Source organism: Macrotis lagotis, chromosome 5 (genome assembly GCF_037893015.1).
Source record: "Macrotis lagotis isolate mMagLag1 chromosome 5, bilby.v1.9.chrom.fasta, whole genome shotgun sequence".
NCBI classification, from domain to species: Eukaryota; Metazoa; Chordata; class Mammalia; order Peramelemorphia; family Peramelidae; genus Macrotis; species Macrotis lagotis.
The window spans coordinates 171,161,759-171,181,568 of NC_133662.1; the positions used below are offsets into that span (position 1 = coordinate 171,161,759).

General features: G+C 33.9%; 1 protein-coding gene across 3 annotated transcripts in view; it reads right to left on the reverse strand.

Moving 5' to 3' along the window:
* Positions 1-19,810, reverse strand: part of TFB1M (transcription factor B1, mitochondrial) — a 57,697-nt gene that overhangs the window by 36,444 nt on the left and 1,443 nt on the right. For 2 of the 3 annotated variants that reach the window (XM_074187905.1, XM_074187906.1), the window contains exons 2-5: positions 18,318-18,469; positions 9,409-9,517; positions 8,282-8,433; positions 5,464-5,583 (exon numbers count right to left, since the gene is read on the reverse strand). In XM_074187905.1, coding sequence (XP_074044006.1) covers positions 5,464-5,583; positions 8,282-8,433; positions 9,409-9,517; positions 18,318-18,469 — 533 coding nt within the window. Of the gene's footprint in view, positions 1-5,463; positions 5,584-8,281; positions 8,434-9,408; positions 9,518-16,260; positions 16,851-18,317; positions 18,470-19,810 lie in introns of those variants that run through there. The other variant, XM_074187907.1, reaches the window with a different exon arrangement.

A 19,810-nucleotide genomic window follows, 5' to 3' on the forward strand; every position in this document is an offset into this window, starting at 1 on the left:
TTCTGGGTTTACAAAGAAAAATCAAAAATTGTCCTTGCCCTCAAGGAGCTTTCACTCTAACTGGAAAGACAAATAAAAAGATAAATGTAAGATACATTTAAACTAGACACAACGTAAATAGAAGGAAAGACATGAATGCCTATGGGAACAAACATACCAATGATGAAACACTGTAAAATCTGAACTCAAACTAAGACAAGAACTAAAAATCTATAAAGCTTTGTCCAGTACATGCTTTTTATTAAAGGACTACATAATCACTCAGACTGATGTAAACTAGCAACAGAGGAGGAGCTGGCTTCTCTCTTTAATATGCACATGAGTACAAAGGAAATTTAAGAGAACACATTCATTTGGAAGTACTTATTTCTTTTGATCTATCTAACTTAATATTTCTGAGATAGCTTTTTAGTTTATTCGTTCCTATGGACAGAAATAATTTGTATTTTAGTTTTAAAGGTTTTCCTTATAGCTCCTTGCTGGGTTGTAGACAGTGTGAAGTTATGAGTAAAACAAAATGATTCTGAACATGTTAAACAGTAAAGTAAGCAGAGAAGGTATTAATATTAACATAAAATTAAAAGCAAGGTTTAAAAAGAATAAGCCAAATAGATGTCCACTTCAAATCAACATGAACTTAACTATCATTACAACTAATGAAAATACTATTCATTTCAAGAGTGTAATTCTTTATTTTCACAGGGAACTAAAAACTAAGTTTTATGGAAGACACTCTTTGTACACAGGCTCACAGATTTATAGATGGACAAGGGAACTTAAGATTCAATCTAATAAATAAGATAGTTGCTCAGGGATAATGGAATGATGTAGTGCAAGGACAGAATCCCTCAATTCTTTTTTGTTCCATTTTTCTTTGCCTTTGGACTGGAAAATAGAACAATGACAACTAATAGGGAACTGATACCCAATATGAAAATGATGATAGTAAGAGAACACTCAGTGGCCTTAAAAAAAATCAAGACATTTGATCATGAGGAATTCTATCTTCAAGAATTGAAAGAATAGGCAGATATGACTGCCACTGACAATATTTGAAAGACAATGGAGAATGAGAAATATATTACATGACTGTAGATGGGCAAATTCTGTCTCAGGTTTCAAAAAAGGGAGGAAAGAGAGTCTGCAAAGAGTAAGCTGAAATTTGATTCCTGGCAAAATCCTATAATATTATTATTAAAAAAAAAAGATGGATAGTGAACATGAAAGCAATAATTACAAAAAGCAGCACTGTTTCATTAAGAACAAGTCTAGTCAAAATAACTTTGCTTCCCTTTTTAAAGACAGCGTTGACAAACTGATAGATCAAAGAAATGTTGTAGATAGTTTACCTAAATTTTAATAAACCTTTTGATAGTCTCTCATGCTGTTCTGATAGGAAAGATGTACAAATTCAGGCCAGAAGATAGTATAATTAAATGGATTCAAAACTAGACATGCCTAAACATAAAGAATAGTCATTAACAACGACTTGAATAACACCATAGATTGAAATGCTTATCAAACTTATAAATGACAAGTTAACAATCTGAATACCATAATCAGAATCCAAAAAAAAGATCTGGGCAGGTTAGGACACTGGGCTGAAAGTAACATGACAAAATTTAATAGGGACAAATATGTTTTCACTCGTCTACAAAGAAAATGACTTTACAAGTATAAGGTGAGAAAGGTATGCTTAAGACCATAGCATGCCTAAAAAAAAAAAAAAATAAGGATTTTAAGTGGACTACATCTTGAACAGTGTCAACAATGCAGCCAAAAACATGTTAAGATAATCTCAGACTATATTAACAGGGGTATTGTTGTTGCTGTTCAGTTTTTTCAGTCACATCCTACTCTGCATGCCCATTTGAGATTTTTTTGGCAAAGATCCTGAAGTAGTTTGTTATTTCCTTCTCCAGTGCATTTCACAGATGAGGAAACTGAGGCATACAGGGATAAGAGACTTGCTGAGGGTCATATAACTAGTAAGTGTCTGAGGCCAGATTTGAACTCAGGAAAATGAGTCTTCCTGACTGCAGGCCCAGCAGTCTACCCATTGTGTGACCCAGGTTTGCACTCTACAGAAGCAAAGGATTCAAAAATAAGGAAATGAGAGTCCCATACTCTGCCATGGTCTAAAGACATGTGTTCATTTCAGGGTTCCATAATTATGCCAAAGAGAATTCATAAGAGGACAACCAGAATGGTGAAAACCTTTAAGCCCATGTCAAATAAAAATCCCGAGATGACTAAGGGGCAACATAATAGCTGTGTTTATTTCAAGAGATGTTTTGTAAAATAGGGAATCAACTTGTTCTGTTTGGTAGGAAGTACTATAGGAAGGAAGTACTATAAACTATAAAGTTTGTAGAGTGACAATTTTAGGCTCAATATTAGGAAAAGCTGCCTACCAATTAAGATCTTCCAAAAGTGGAATGAGCTGTCTGAAGAGGTAATGGGTTCTGTTTTATCAGAAGAGTTTTATCAGACAGAGGCTGGATGACCACTTGCTGGATATATTGTAGTGGATAATTCTTTTTAAGGTATTGTTGACTAAGTATATCCTAAGGTCCATTATAAATCTAAAATTCATTGATTCCTAATTTTAAAATATGTAGGAGCTATTAAAGCTCCTTTTCCCACTGAAATATTTTACATAAGCAAAAATTCAACTGTAATCTTTTAAATTATCCATAAGTACACTAGGCAGACTGCTTAAATGAAGAGTACTACCTTATTATATAATTATGTTCAATTAAAGATCTGTATTAATATTTTACAGAAAACAAAAAATGAAAAGATACATTTATAAGTAACTACAGGAATATTAAGTATAAGAAAATGGTAAAAGAGCTTTAAAATAAGACTGTTTTTATTTGTTTAAGATATGAACATTTTATACTTGTCAAAACTTTAAAATGCTTTGCTCAGAACAATTCAATGTTCTGAACAGGTAAACGATGACACAGATAACAAACCTGATAGGCTTCTCTATTATGTATATCTATTTCAAATTTATCATTCATCAATATATTTGTTAAAAGAATAAGTGAATTAATTCATTTGTTTACTGATGCAATGCTTAGGGAAAACTTATGATGCAAATAGTACTCTCTATACATATGTTCATATCTCTTATGGAACTTGAAATCTTGATGAGCAGAGAAGATATTCATTCACAAATAAAATATTAAAATAGTAATACAAGGCAGTATACATGACTACAAATGTTTTTGTAAAAGAGGAAAGCAACCACCTATGTAACATTCAAATATAAGTAAAAATATGCATTTAAAATCAATTACATTGAAGATGTCATTTTTATATATTATTATATAGCATCTAGCTTGATGCCTGGCAAAAAGTAAGAACATAATAAATGCTTCCTGACTATATATGAAGCACTCAGTTTATGAAGAAATAACGAAACTGCCATCAATGTGGCTAAAAAAAGAAAATATATAGTTGCTTCCCAAAAGATATTTTTCCAAGATTTCAATTTATATCTTAAGAGATGAAATGCTAAATTAACTCTGGGACTGATAATATCTAAGTCAGTGACAAGTTTGACATACTTTGAACTAGATGGATAAGTAGAATCCAAGCAATGAAGCTTTTTGTTCTAATACCTATCCTAAGGAACTCTCTGCCAAATTTGGACAGCAACATAGGCTTTGGCAATATAATTTATAATAGCAAAACTATTTAAATAAAATGAACTCTGTGCCTTATCTGAAAAATGCTGTACAGTATGAATCACTTCCTCTGATGACAAGGGTCACCCTCCCCCCAATGAATATTCACATTCTCCAGTTATAAAAGCAACATCATTAAGTGGAAAGAGTACTGAATTTGAATCAAGGGACACAGGGTTGAGTCTTGGCTCTGCCCTATTTTGACATCATGACTTTGAGAAAGTGACTTAATCTTATAAAATGAAATGGATAACAATTGTTTTATCCACCTCTCACCATAGAGACTCAAGAAGTCTGGCTTCAAAGCCAGGAAGATCTAGGCTCAATTTTCACAACTGATGACATTCAGGTTATTGAACCTTGGGCAAGTTCCAACCTACCTGCTCAAGGCTCAATGCGACTATAAATTGCAGGAAAGTTATTACCTGTGCTATCCTAATGAAATCATGTCTAGTCTTTATCCCAACATGCTCTATAAAGAGTGCAAATAAGCATTTATTAAGCAGAATGTTTTATAAATGATAAACACTATACAAATATCAGCTATTATTATTATAATCATTATAGCAGAGGCATCTGTGGCCCAGGAAAACTCCTGAGTAGGATCCAAATCAGATGAAAATGTAATTGAGCAATGTTTAAGAAAATAAATTAAAATAAAATAAAACAGAGTCAGTATTAACTTCTGGTTTTCTAAGTCACTTTGCAGCCCTTAGGGATCCATTTCTACTTCAGAGTATGACAAGCCTGAGTTACAACTTCCAAATAAACCACAAATGAGAACTGAATACAATGGGTCCATTATCAATCTAGTATTTTGATAAAGCCTGACCTGTATGGGGAATCCCTACAATTATGCAGGGCACAAACTACATGTTCTCATTCTTCTTCTCCAGATCTCATAATACCTATGCAGATCACCTAGTGAATATGATGGAGGTCTTCCTCTATTTGATGACTTCAGAAATTACTGTCCTTTAGTTACCACTCTCACTAGATGATCAGCACATATAGGGACTCTAATTCTGCCTGTTTGATAATTTCAAATTTCTTTGGATATTTATACTGCCCATAAGTCAGCCATGTTGGATAACTTGGAATTATCCTGAGATGTAAAAAAAAATGAGAATGAAGAGAAATTCAATTATAAGAAAACCTAGCATTAAAAGATAGTGACATGTGGTGGCTACATGGAATAACAATTTTGCTAGACTTTATATGTCAGAGTTCTAAGTGGGAATGAAACATTTCTGGGTGTTTCATATTAAATGTTTTAGAGCAGCTCACTAAGCAGCAAACAAGCTATTTGGTCAACGTGCTGACACAATATTTTACTTCTTTTGCTGAGAACTGTTGTGTCTGTAATTTACCACATTCAAATCTATAAAATAAAATACCAACATTCAAAATCTAAAAGTTAACACATCCCAACTATACTCATGTTATTCTCAAAATGAAATCTCTTAAAAAACAAAATAAGTTGCTTTGTTAAAATGAATAATCTGCTTAATAAAACTTTATTTGGAAGACTAAATAAAAAAATCAGCATGCTTTTGCCAGAGATTTATTTTCCTGAGGAAAAATATATCTCAGTCATGACAAGGATCAAGTAGAAATCTTATTTTATATATGTTACAGCTCTTATTTTCTAAAATGAAAATAAAATTGAAGGGGCTGGTCTGCAGGTTTGCGTAAGTTAGATTCCAGAGTCAGATTTCCTAAACTGAACTCTCTCTGCTACCAATAACTGCAATTAAGAACTTACCTCTGGTTTGGGAACAAAAGCTCGGCCTGGAATTGTAAAGGAATGTTGAACGTTGCAGAGATACTGGGCCATGATGGAAAGTCGACTTCGTTGTTTATTTCCTGGACCGGCTATCAGTCTCTAAGGGGAAAAAAAAGTGACTGCTATGTTAGTACAAAATTAAATCAATTCATCAGATAAAATAGAACAAAAGTTTGATTCTTTAATTATTTATACTATTATATTTGTTATTTAAAATATTGTTTTTTCTATATGATTACTTTGTGGAAAGTTGGTGGCCAATTTGAAAAAACAAAGTAGGTATCTATTAAAAAGTTATATTTTTGTAGTGCTCTGAGGTTTGAAAATCACTTTATGAGGCAACCAGGTGGCTTAAAAATGTTTTTTCTATTGTGTGCCAAAACTATCTAAAATGTCCTACACAAAATTTAAAAATAATACCTACAAAAAAAAACTTTCATGAGGATCTTCTCATGTTGCTAAAGTGTCAGTGTAATGAAAATATGTCAAAATTGAGGTCCATATTCACATCAATATGACAGCAATAAAGAATGAGTAACTGCAAAAAACCAAGTCAAAGTCATCATTATAAAGACTGCTATACATATGTAAGCCACTAAAATCTTCTAATCATATTTTTCCTTGTCTGAAAATGGATACAATAATTCCTTTATCTAGCTCACAAGGGAAGAAGGATGTGTCTACAAAATTTTCAACACTTCAAAAAATAAAGAGCTTACACACCTGCTGACATTTAAGGTCTCTGAAATGTATATTATGTAGCTGACTGCTGATTGTAGAAGCTGTCAATTCAGGAAGGAAAGCAATAATTGAATTTTTTTAATTCTATGAAATTATTTAATGTGATTTCTATAAGCAATGTATCATACTAAGTGCTAAGTGAGCTATAATGATGAATAATAATGCCTTTAGTCTCAAGGAAGACCACTTCTTCTTAGTCTCTTTAAAGATCTTTGCTAGATCCTCAGACTGGTCATGCCCATTTGTCATGGGCATCCCAGGCTCTGTAGGCCCTCTTTTTCTTCTATATTACTTTATTTGGTGATCTCATCAACTCCCATGGATTTTAAGTATCTCTCTATGATAAAGATTCTCAAAACTACCTATACTGCTCCAATTCCTCTGTTGACCTTCAATAGCCTTTCAGACATCTTGAACTAGAAGATAACAGACATTTGAAATATATACAAAGTAAAACTCACCAATTTCCTACCTTCCATATTATTTTAAAGTACCACCATCCTCTCAGTTCATAAAACTCAATGTAGACATTGATTCCTCACCATCTCTTACCATTCCTCACCATCCCCCAATGCTTAATCTTAAATCTACCCTCTTCTCTACTCTGACAATGCTACCACTCTGTTGCAGACTCTCAAAACTTCAAGGCTGGACTATTTCAATACCCTGACATGGTTCAGCCAGCAAAGTAATTTTCATCAAGTACAGATTTAACAGAACTCTGCTGGCTCCCTGTAGTCTCTAGAATCAAATACAAAAATCTCTCTTTTTGCAACTTCCAGAGACAGAGCCAAGATGGTGGGGCAGAGAAAGTACTATAATCAAGTTTTCCTAACATTCCCTTTCAAAAAAATTTAAAATAATGTCTCAAATTGAATTCTAGAATGATAGAGTCAACAAAAGGTTAAGATAAGACATTTTTTCCTGCCTAAGTCAACTTAGGAGGTCAGAAGGTGAGGTCTGTGACATATGTAGGGGGAAGGACTGGTCTGACATCCATATGGCCAATAAGTTCTGGGACTTGGAGGCAGTGATTATAGTAGCAGAAGGTAAGGGAATTGAGTAATTGGTTTGGAAAAGATTACAAGGAACTCCTATGCTAGCACTAGGTGCAAGAAAAGATGCTGGCTGGCAATTCCACTGCCTTTATTTAATGCTGAGATGAAGTTCCAGGTAAGAGAACTTTTGATGATAAGGGATCAATAGATAAGGACAAAAGTGCAGACTAGGGGTGGTTAGGTGGCATAGTGGATAAAGCACAGGCCCTGGAGTCAGGAGTACCTGGGTTCAAATCCGGTCTCAGACACTTAATAATTACCTAGCTGTGTGGCCTTGGGCAAGCCACTTAACTCCACTTGCCTTGCAAAAAAAAAAAAAAACCCTAAAAAAAAAGAAAGAGGAAAATAATTCCTTAAAAAGCACAACTGGCCAAATGGGGAAAAAAAAGAGGTTAAAAAAATAAACCTGACTGAAAAAAAAATTCCTTCAGAATTAAAACTGAGCAAGCAGAAGCATAAAGAAAATTTTTTTTAAAAAAAATCTAATAAAAAAATAGAAGAAAATATTAAATATCCCTTTGGAAAAATAACTGACCTTGAAAATAGATTGAGGAGAAATAATTTAAGAATTACTGGAATACTTGAAAGTCATAACCAAAGAATGAATCTAAACATCACATTTCAAGAAATCATAAAGGAAAATTTGCTCCAAATCCTAGAATAATTAGTTGCTTTTAACAGGAAAAATAAGGATATCTGGGATGATGTCAAGGCCCTGACAAATAGTGAGAAGGGACTGGTTCTTCTTGCCTTGGCTTATCCTTACCACTCTGTTCTGCATTTCTTTATCATATACCTTACTAGACCTTATCCTATGCTTTACAAGACTCTATGGGTTCTGGGGCTTCCCTTTGTTACATACATTTTCACCTCCCCCACTGGCTAGAACTGCCCACAAGAGGTGCTAGATAAATATGAGTTAAATAAGTAAAGTAAGTAATAGCATTCATTTGGAATCTGATCTCTTGGTAGAGTAGTCTAGACAAATAAAAGCTTACCTCAGCCACTTCCTTTTGAAAGGTCAAGGTCATCTGTGTTCTGCCATAAATGAAAGGTCCTTCTCTTTTAGAAATATTTTCAAGCCACTTAATAATCAGGGGAGTAGACACACTGAAAGGTAGATTTCCAATAATATACACATTTGGAGGATCTGTTGGAATCAAAGGAAAGGTTTAAGTGGAATTGAAGGAAAGGTTTAATAAGATAATTCTATCAATATATATTCTGAACATATTTTAAGGATAAATTAAGTGGATACTTACTGTGCTATAATCTAATAGTTTCATGAAAAGATGCATTTGAATTGAAAAAACAAAAAAACCAAAAAACCTGTCCATAAATATTTCCATTTCAAAATCAAAAACAAAGGTTAAAACTAAATCCAAATTCTTGCATATAGCTATATACTGACCCCAAATGCTGAGAAAAAATATTCGACAAATATTAAGTATAATAATAATAAAAATAATTAAATAAAAACTTTTATTTAAATGTAATTTATATTTTTATTATTCCAAAACTTTTAAACAATGTATGGTTTTTCCTTTAAAACAAACTTTGCTATTTTGTATCAAATTTAATTTTATACTTGTAAGTGCCCTGAAACTATTAGTAAAATTCAAAACAAACTATGTAAACAACAGCAATAAAGTAATTTATTTCAACCTTTATTAGTCACTCCATCCCTTACTTCTTTCATCTACAATTAAATGAGTGCCATCTAGCTATATAAATTTTATGTAGCTATAGAATTAGGATCGGAAAACAAGAAAACTGATTATTATTTAAGCTTACTAAGCCACTTGCTTCCCCCCATATTCTAAAAACAGATGGTGAGACAGACATTTTTAAACATTCCTCAATGCTTTTATAGCATCAGAGATACATGCCTTATGATATCTTTGGAGGGGAGAAAGAATAAAAATACACAAAACAAAACTTTGAACATATGAAACAATAAAATTTCAACAGAAAAAATAGCTAGAGTTTTTATAAGAAAATCATAAAATATTTTCTCATTTAGAGTGATTTAATTCAGGTGATTTTTAAAAGATCTGTTTAAAGAAATAATAATGACAATAAACCTTTAAAAATAAATGGATGGATATCACAAGTAAACACTTACCATCTTCCCACTTTCTTTTAAGGTGTTCTGGAAAAGCCTTTTCTACTTTAAATGTCAGCACATCCCCATGAACAATTCTCAGTTTTCCAGGTGCTGCATCAGACAGCATCTAATTTATGAAAACCCAATAAAATTCATCAATTCATTTCTGATACAACATATAAATGACATATTTTCAATCTCAAGCTTAAGTGGATATAAACTAATCTCAGAGGGTCATTTAAGTTCCTCATTCCAGCTCTAAGACAGGCTTACATTATATAAAACTTACTTTTGTTCCAAATAGTGCCATTTACTAGAATATATATATGCTTGTATATTTACTAGAATATTCTGCATGCTTTATTCAAGTTCAACATTGGGGATACAAAGACAATTAAAACAATTCTACATCATGAGTCTTATAAATTCTAGTCATAGTTTTGAAGGAAATTTTTGAAGAAGATAAAATGAATAGAATAAGGAAAAACAATTTATACAAAATAAATTACAATACAAATTAGTACATGGTAATTGAATGAAAAGTACAAAGTTTTTATATGAGGCTTGATGGGAGTCATTGAGGAATCAAGGAAAGCTTAAAGGAAATGACTATCACCTGAACTAGAACTTAAAGTTTTCCATAGGTAGAAGGGGAAAATATTATAGGCTTAGGGAAAAAACATGATGAAAGGCACAGAATCAGGGAGAGCATAGGCAGATTTTTTTTTTTTGAATGAACAGTCCAACTTGGTTGGAACAGGTTGCATGGATAGAGTTAGTGTAGCACCACATCATGGAAGATCTTTGAATGCCAGTCTAAGGAATTACAACATTTTTTTAGATAGGCAAATAAGATGTCATTAACAGAGTATGATCTGAGAAGTAACTTGACCAAGGTAATAATAATCTTAATTCAAAAAGTCTTTTTATAAAACTTAAGATTATTTTATCCACCTCCTTATTTTAAAGATAAAGAAAATGAGGCTTAGATATGTTCAGTGCCTTGCCCAATATTATTACATGGGTAGGAAGGCAGTGGCAGAGCTAGATCAGAGACCTGATCACCTGCCTCTTTGCCTAGACAGCACTGCTGTTGTTGGTCCTTGAATGGCAGTGAGTTTGAGCAAAAAAGGCGTAGACTTGAGGTTATCATTCAAGTAGCCCTGGGGAGCTAATTACCTTCTACCAGCATGAGTTTTTTCATGTGTAAAATGGTGACAAACATGACTGTCCTATTGACCTCTCAATGTCATCAGAAGGAAAATGCTCCATAAATCTTAGCATTTGTCTATTAACAAGGAGGACTGATGATAGAAGTCAGACTACTATAGTGAGGAAATCCCCTCTTTTGCACTTCAAGCTTCAAGGGGAATCCAGAAGCACTGAGAGGTTAAGGGCCAGTATGTGTTACTTCTGAGGCTAGACCTGCACCCAGGTCTTTCTGAAGTTAAAAGAGTACTCTGCATCTACCATTGGTCAAAGTTTCATAACATTATGCCAGAAGAGGAAAAAATTCTAATACTTATTTTTCTTCTGTAAAATGAAAGCATGTGATTTATTCATGATCCCACCCTCTCTTCAGTCTTCTATGTTAAGCTACTTTTCATTTCTATCTTCAGAACAGCTTCTATTTCAGTTTAAACTTTGAATAGACAACTCCGATCTAGGATACCACTTTTCCTATTTCACAGATTGAGAATAAAATGGAATTTGAAAAAACTGGGATGAAACATATGTGGAAAATGAGGTACATGATATTTAAATATTCATTTAACTTTCAAATTTTATTAGTTTAAAATAGAACTTATTAAATGTGTCCCTAACCATTTGATTTATTGCTATATTTGAATGTATTCAACAATAATGATCTAATATAACTTTTGAGACCATGATCCCCATTTTACCAGGATTTCTCAAAATGAAGAAAGTTTAGCTGAGGGCACCTTAGCCTCTACCCCTCTCCTTCACACACCTTACTCTTGGGATACTTCCCTTTCTCCCTGTATGATCTCTAGGTAGAATAATGGATCTGCCACTAATGAGCTGTATAGACTTGAATATATCACTTTACTTTTCCTTATTTTTGTTCCTTATCCTTTGTTCCTTAACCTTCAAATGAAATCATTGAACCATATGGTCCATTCCAGGACTAAAGTCCTAATTCTATGGTCCATTCCCCATAAATAAAACAGCAGCTCTTCCCACAGAAACAAATAAATAAATAAAATTCTAACTGCTTACTGGCTATGTTAAATTTACTAAATTGTTCTGAACTATCAAGGGAATATTTGAAAGTTATTTCAAGTTATTACTTCACAACTCCTTCAATACAGGGTTATTTCTATCTCCCACTATTTCCTTTTCTCCCCTCTTATTCCTTCTTTGATCTAATAAAAGATGGCAATGCATTGCTGGTGGAGTTGTGAACAGATCCAACCATTCTGGGAGAGCAACACGGAACCATGTCCAAAGAGCAATAAAACTGTTCATAGTGGGTGGCTAGGTGGCGCAGTGGATAAGGCACTGGCCCTGGAGTCAGGAGTACCTGAGTTCAAATCCGGCCTCAGACACTTAATAATTACCTAGCTGTGTGGCCTTGGGCCACATTAACCCCATTTGCCTTGCAAAAAAAAAAAAAAAACCCTTAAAAAAATCAAAGAAAATGCTTAGTCTCTTTAAAAAAAATAAAACTGTTCATACTCTGATCCAGCAATTCCAATTCCAGACTATATCCAGAAGAAATCATAAAAAATGGGAAAAGTCCCACATGTTCCAAAATATTCATAGCAGTTCTTTTTTGTAGTGGTAAAGTATTGGAAATTGAGGGGATGCCCATCAATTGGGGAATGGCTAAACAAGTTACAGTACATAAATACTATGTAATACTATTGTTCTATAAGAAACCATAAATGGTTGGTCTCTAGAAGCATGGAATGGCTTACAGGATCTAATGCTGAGAGAAAGGAGCAGAACCAAGAGAACAATGTACATACTAACAACAACACTATGAGATAATCAACCTTGATGGAAGCAGCTCCTCTCAGCAGTTCAGAGAGCTAAGACAACCACATTAGACTGGTTAAGGAAAACATTATCCCAATCCAAAGGAAGAAAAACAAAACAAAAAAAAAGAAAAACCAACCCTTCAGAATCTGATGAATACTTTATAAAAATTATCTCTTATGTATCTTTTTCCCTTAATCCTAATGCCTCATACCAAAATGACTAAAATGTAAACGTATTTATATAAAATATACAGGTATAATGCTAACCCGACTGTTTGCCCCCAAGGGAAGGGGGATGGGAAGGGAGGGTGGAAGGAAATTTTGTAACTTAAAATTATACATGTGCATATGGATGAAAATAAATAATTTTTTTAAAAAAGTAAAATCAAAAATAAAATAAAATATGGAGTTTTTCTTGCAAACACCTCAGCTCATAGTCATCTTTTTGTCCCTTTCCCACTCACTTTTTTTTTTGCAAGGCAATGGGGTTAAGTGGCTTGCCCAAGGCCACACAGCCAGGTAATTATTAAGTGTCTGAGGCCAGATTTGAATTCAGGTGTTCCTGACTCCAGGGCTGGTGCTCTATCCACTGTGCCACCAAGCTGCCCTCCCACTCACTTCTTAAGGAATACTTAGGGAAATATTTGGGAAAGTCAGAATAAAATAGTGGATTCTTGTTTTGAAATAATTTTTTGCCACCTCCAAGTACACACTTAGACCATCAACAAATATTCACTAATGCATAGTTTAAAACTATTCAAATTCATTGTAAAAAAATATTGCCCCTGCTCTAATTTTAACAGGGAAGACAAACTGATGTAATTAAATCCATAGGACCTGATGAGGGAAAAGAGAAAAGGGTGCACAAAAGAACTCTGTGAAACAGCCACGACAAAGAGAATAATCTGGGTAAAGAAAACTCAAAAGGAGTAGTCAGATAGGAAGAGAAAAAGAAAAGAGTGGTATCCTTAAGACCTAGAGAAAAGAGGGTATATATCAAGGAGAGAGTAATCAACAGTATCAATGCCTGCAGTGAGGTCAAGAGCATTCTATTATATTATATATACCACAATTAATTCTGTCATGCTTCAATCAATATGGAGTCATTCTGGTTCCAAATTTTTTTTTTTTTTTTGCTATCACAAAGAAGGGGAACAATAATATTTATGAAACCTCTCATTGTCAAGATTCCTTGGGGGTAAAAGCTCAGCAGTGGATTCTCTGTGTCAGTGAGTAGGCATAGTTTAATAATTTTTCTTATACAGTTCTAATTGTTTCTAGAAAAGTTGAGCCAATTTATAGCTTTCCAAACAGTAGTTAGTCCTGAAAATATTGACTTTTATTACCTTTAGTTAATTGACTGTTGTCAGGTGAAACCCGAACTGTTTAAATGTGTATTTCTCTTTTTAGTGATTTGGATCTTTCTTCCCCTATGGTTATTGAATATTCTAATTCTTTTTTAAAGTTGTTGATATCCTTCGATTATTTATTAAGGAAACAGTTCCTAGTCTAATATATTTATGTCAATTTCCTACATATCTTGAATATTTTTTATCATAGATATATATGAAAATATTTTCCCCAACTTGATAGTTTCTTCTCATTCTAGTTGCCTTGATTTTGCTTGTAGAAATGACTTTTTCATGAATATAATCACAACTGTCCATTTCATCTTTGGAAATTCTACCCCTTTAATGTATAAATCTTTTTCCTATTCAGCAATGTGAATCCACTCTACTTATATTTTTCAGTGCTATGACTTCCTAATTGAGGTTATTTGTCCACATAAACTTATTGTTTATACATAGTGTAGTTGCTGTTCTAACCCTATTTTTCTGACCAAACTGCTTTCCCATCTCTCCTCCCTGCAAAATGTTTATAAATTGTACTAATTAATTTTTGAAAATTGAGTTACTGAGTTCATTTGCTTTTCAGCCCATCTGCTATATTCTCCTGACCTACTTTTCTCTTTTAATAATTAAATCTAAGTTGTTTTGATGACTGCTGATTCAACATATATTAATGCTACAAGGTTCCCTTCATTCTAATCTTTTTTAAAAAATTATTTTTTAGTTCCTAGATGTTTTGTTTCTTATATGAATTTTTTTTATTGTAATTTACTGTTATATAAAAAAATCATCCCTTAGTAGTTTGTTTGCTGTAGTAAAAATTTGGGTATAATTACTTTTATTGTATAGTTATGGTCCAACTATAATAATAAATATCTCTATTCCTTCAATAAATATTCTCTAGTTTCTCGATTTGTATCACGTTTTTATAAAATAGACAAAATCTTTTTTTAGATTAATTCATAATTATATGTATTTTATAGTTATTTTGAAATTTTATAGTTATTTTTCTATCATTTCCTCATATTTTTTAAAGTACTGAATAAAAACACTGATGATTTTTCTCAATTTATTTTAAATATTATACTTGTACATACAGGCAACAATAATACTATAGTTTGCAGGGATAGTCAGGATAGCACTGACAGAAGAAGTTTATCACCAAGAGCTCTCTACACTGATTAAATCACAGGGAGTGAGGGACAACCAGGAAGAATAGAAGGAGGGGGGGAAAAGAAAGAAAATAGTGGAGAGGGAAGGGAGACAGGAAAGAAGGGAACAGAGAGAGGGAGGAAAGAGAGAAGGATGGACTACTACTTTCCTAGAGCTATTAATTGCCCTGATTAGTTTCTTCCCTGGTTCTCTAGAGTTTTCTAAGTAAAGCATAATGTCAAATGCAAATAGGGATAATTGTTTATCATCTTTTGATATTTATAATTTTAATTTCTCTCTCTTACTGCTAAAGGCTTTTTAATTTTAATTAAATTCTATTAATATTTATTAAGTATTCACAGGGTACATGACAGTATAATTAGATGCTAAGAACTAAAGACTAGAAAAAGTAAAGAAACCCTGGTCCCTGTATTTGAAGAGCATATGACTTAGCTCAAGTGAACTAGGAAAACATACATATATATTTATTTATACATAATCTTTGGGGAAAGAGAGATTAATTTGGGAATAAATTTGAATGTGATTCCCCTCTTGTCTATTAAAGAAAGGTGTGCTTTATGAATTTCAAGGGCATTATCTTTATTTTCTTAAAATCCAACTTATTTTACCACTTGGGACATCATATACATGTTTAGAAACCCAACAGAGTAGAAAAGAAAAATGAACTTGGATTTAAGAGATTTGGACTTGTCCTCTTAAAATGTGATAAACAGAACTGAATGTAGAACTCAATGTACAGCAAAATAAGTATTGGATACATTGGATCCACCATCTCCCTTGATCTTGGATATGTGTATTTATTAATGAAGACTTCAGCTATTATGCAATCTTAAGAAAGCACATGACATTATAGAGCTTGTGGTAAACTAAAACTCTAGTCTTTTTCATGAGTCAGGTCTTGCTACTCATCGAAGCAACATTCTTCTCACTTCCCAGTGGTTAGCCATGAAACCCAATGTCTCAGCACCTTGTTAAACAGACCTGAAGTTGGCATTGATCCTGACATCACTTATTCCTGCATGGGAGCCTTCAACAAGGGAAAATGAAGAGCAGTGCTAATGATCAAATACACTGCCTTCACTGACATAGAATGACCGATTGATGATGCTATAAAGAATCAAGTTGCAATAAACCCCTCAACATGATCTTTGGTGTCAAAGGTCTGATTGGTCACAGATTTGATGATGTAATTGTAAAATCAGTCATCAAGCACTGGTCTTTCATGGAGGTAAATAATGCAGGAAGGTCTAAGGTCCAAGTGGAGGACAAAGGGGAGACCAAACTGTTTATCCAGAAGTAGCTTTTACTGTCTTGACCAAGATGAAAGAAATTTCCAAGCTTACCTTGGGAAGACTGTCACAAATGCTACTGTCACAGTACCAGCCTATTTCAATGATTTCCGATATCAGGCCACCAAAGATGCTGAAACCATTGTTTGTCTCAATGCTTGTTCCAAATCAATCATAGCTGAGTCAAGTGCTGCTGCTCTTGCTTATGGCTTGGCCAAAAATGTTGATGCTAAGAAAAATGTGTTGATCTTTGACCTTGGAGGTGGCACTTTTAATGTCTTCATTCTTACTATTGAAAACAGTTCACAGCTAGGGACACTCACTCAAGTGGCAAGGACTTTGACAATTTTTGAGTTCAAGCAAAAGTACAAGAAGGATATCGATGTAAACAAGAAGACAATTCACTATTTGTGAATGTGCAAAGCACACCTTCTCTTTTGGTATCCGAAGAATATTAAAACTGTCACCTTCTCTGAATATGTTTTTAAAAATATTTTATTTTTTGAGGTAATTGGAGTTAAGTGACCTTGAATTTGAACTTAGATCCTCCTGACTCCAGGACTCTATGCACTTCAACCTCTTGCTGCCCCACCCATGTCTGTTTGAAGAACTGAATGCTGATCTCTTCCATGGCACACTGGATCCTGTGAAAAAGGCCCCAAGAGAAGCCAAGTTAGATAAATCCTAGATTCAAGTTATCGTCTTGGTGGGTGGTTCCACTCAAATGTCCTAAATCCAGAAGTTTCTACAGAACTTCTAGGGTAAGGAGCTTCGCAAAAACATCAAAACTGATGAGGTGGTTGTCTATGGTACATACATTCAGGCTACCATCTTGTCTGGAGATAAATCTGAGAATATACAGGACTTGCTGCTATTGGACATCATTCCTCTTTTCCTTGGATTTGAAACTGTTGGTTAGTTATAACAGGTTCTGATCAAACCAGCCCCACCAAGCAGACTTAGATTTTTATACTTGGACAACCAGTCTGGCATGCTTCTTCTGGTTTATGAAGGTGAGAAATCAATGACAAAGAATAACAATCTGCTTAGCAAGTTTGAACTCACAGGAATCTCCCCCCAACCCCAGAAGTGTTCCTCAGAATGAAGTAACATTGACATCGATGCAAATGTCATCCTCAGTGTTTCTGCTGTAAATAAGAGCAACGGCAAAAAAGCATAAGATCTCTATCACCAATGGCAAAGGTTTCCTGAGCAAATGAGATATTGAGCCTGTTTCAGGAGGCTGAGAAATACAAAGTTGAAAATGAGAAGTAGCGAGACCAGATGTCTTCCAAAAATTCACTTGTATCTCATGCTTTCTACAAGAGGGCTACTGTAGAGGATGAGGGACTCCAAGGCAAAATGGGTGATAAACACAAACAGAAGATCCTTGTAGACAAATGTAATGAAGTAATTAAGCAGCTGGATAAGAACCAGAATGCTGAGAAGGAAGAATCTGAGCATGGGCAGAACGAATTGGAGAAGGTCTACCGCCCTGTCATTGCTGAGCTATATACCGAACTGCAGGAGGCTGGCCAGGAGGGATGTCTGGTGGGTTGCCAGGAGGTGGGAACAGCCCCAATCTGGGGGTTCTTCCAGACCCATCACTGAAGAGGTTGACTAACTCATCAAAAGATAGAACATTCTACCCAGTTTTCCAAATAATGATGGACCTAAATTTATAAACAAGGCAATAGTAATTATTATAAAAATTTGGGCAATCTGAATATTTGAATATGTACCAAGGTAAGGTGAAAAAAATGTACTTTATCAGTAATCAGTAATATAAACAAATGAAAATGCAAATCTTGTCCTGGAGAATAAATTTAAAATTGGCTCCACAATACAAAGTCAATTATTCAATAATCTTATAAATGTACAAAGCTAAAATGTAACTGAAAAAAGCCTGATCAGTAATTAAGGATGCTATTTCTAAATTGTGTTCTAATTGACAGGAAATCATATACAACTCCCTAAAATTACTCCCTTCTTTCCTAAAAGAAAACAATAATATAAAGAGTGAATATGTCTAGATAAATTGAGTTCACATAAAATAATCTGGTTGTTCAGCTTTTGTTTGCCCATCAAAATAAACTGCTTAAGTTTCTTACCTGTAACCCAGGAATAAAGCGAGTATCCTTTTCAACCACAAGAAGTTCAGCTACTTCAGCATTAAGAATGGATCTTGTGATGCCACCTGGCCCAGGGCCTACTTCATAAACATGAGCATTTTTCAGATTCCTGCTCTTTCGTACAATCTTATCTGGAAGAAAGAAAATTCAATATTATATATATCACTTGTAAAATGCTTATCTTGAAAGTGAATTTAGAAGTGAAAATGAGTCTGCAAAGTCTATCAATCATTTTCACATCAACAATAATGGAGAATACTTATATAGCATTTTAAGGTTTACAAAGAATTTTACTTGTTAACCCTTTGAGCCTCTGAACCACATAAGGTAGGTTCTATTATCATCCCCATTTTATAGATGAGTAAACAGGCTAAGAAAGGTTAAATGATTTGCCCACTGCTGTGCAACTAATAAATATCTGAGGCAATATTCAAATTCATTTCTCTCAGACTCTCCCATCTATTCAATTTTTTTAAAATGAATACTCCTAGTAAACAAAAATATACAGTATTTATCTTTATTTGCAGTTAAGTTATAAAACAATCCTTTAAACTTTTTAAAAAAAGCTTTGAATTTGGAGGCTGTTCCTGTCTTTGTTCATTTAAAAAAAAAGGAGATAGGTTTCAGAAACACTCCTTTCCTGAAAACTCTTAGAAACTTTCATGTCCAACATGCATGTGCATACACACAAAAAACATTCTTTCTCTCTCTTTCAATGTCAAGGGTCAATGATCATTTTCACTAGCTAACCCTCAATATCTTCTTATACAGATGAAGACTCAGAAGTGCCTCAGTAAGCACATATTCCTCCCTAAAAAATCCTGGCTCTATCTCTGTCAATGAAACTTCATGATGCGAAGGTAACAAAGGACCCTGGTAAAGGGAGAAAGAGCTGATGATGCTAGGTTCGTTGCCTGGAATACAGTAGGAGCCTTAAAAATGCTTCTTCCCTCCTCTTCATTCCAGGTATAAAAGAAGAATAATCTTTATTCTCAGGAGGGAACCTCAACTTCCAATGCCACTAAGAACAATTTAGCAATAATTCCCTCCATGCTTCAAAATCTCTGCATCTCTTTTCTGTTCCTTCCTTGTTCTCTTATGCATCAGTAAGAAATGATCCTCTTTGCCAACCAATTCACTTGAGTCCTTTTTGCATCCTCTAGGAAATACCTCTCTCTAGTATCTTCAGTCTTTCTATCTACTTCCCCTTCCAACTATAAACAGGATCAAGTTTTCCTTTATACAAAAGTGGGGAAAGAGGAAGCAGAGGAAGGAATTTCCTCATCCTTGCCAGTCAAGTCCTTCCAATGTCAGCAACCCTTTCAAATCCTTGTATCACTCAGCTTCTATATTCACAAATAAATTTAAACTGTTCTAATGACCAAATCATCAACTCCTGGGGCCTTTTTTCAGGAAAAAATTTTCCTTGGCCATCACATGTTAGGACTTTGAAAAATTACAAATATATATAA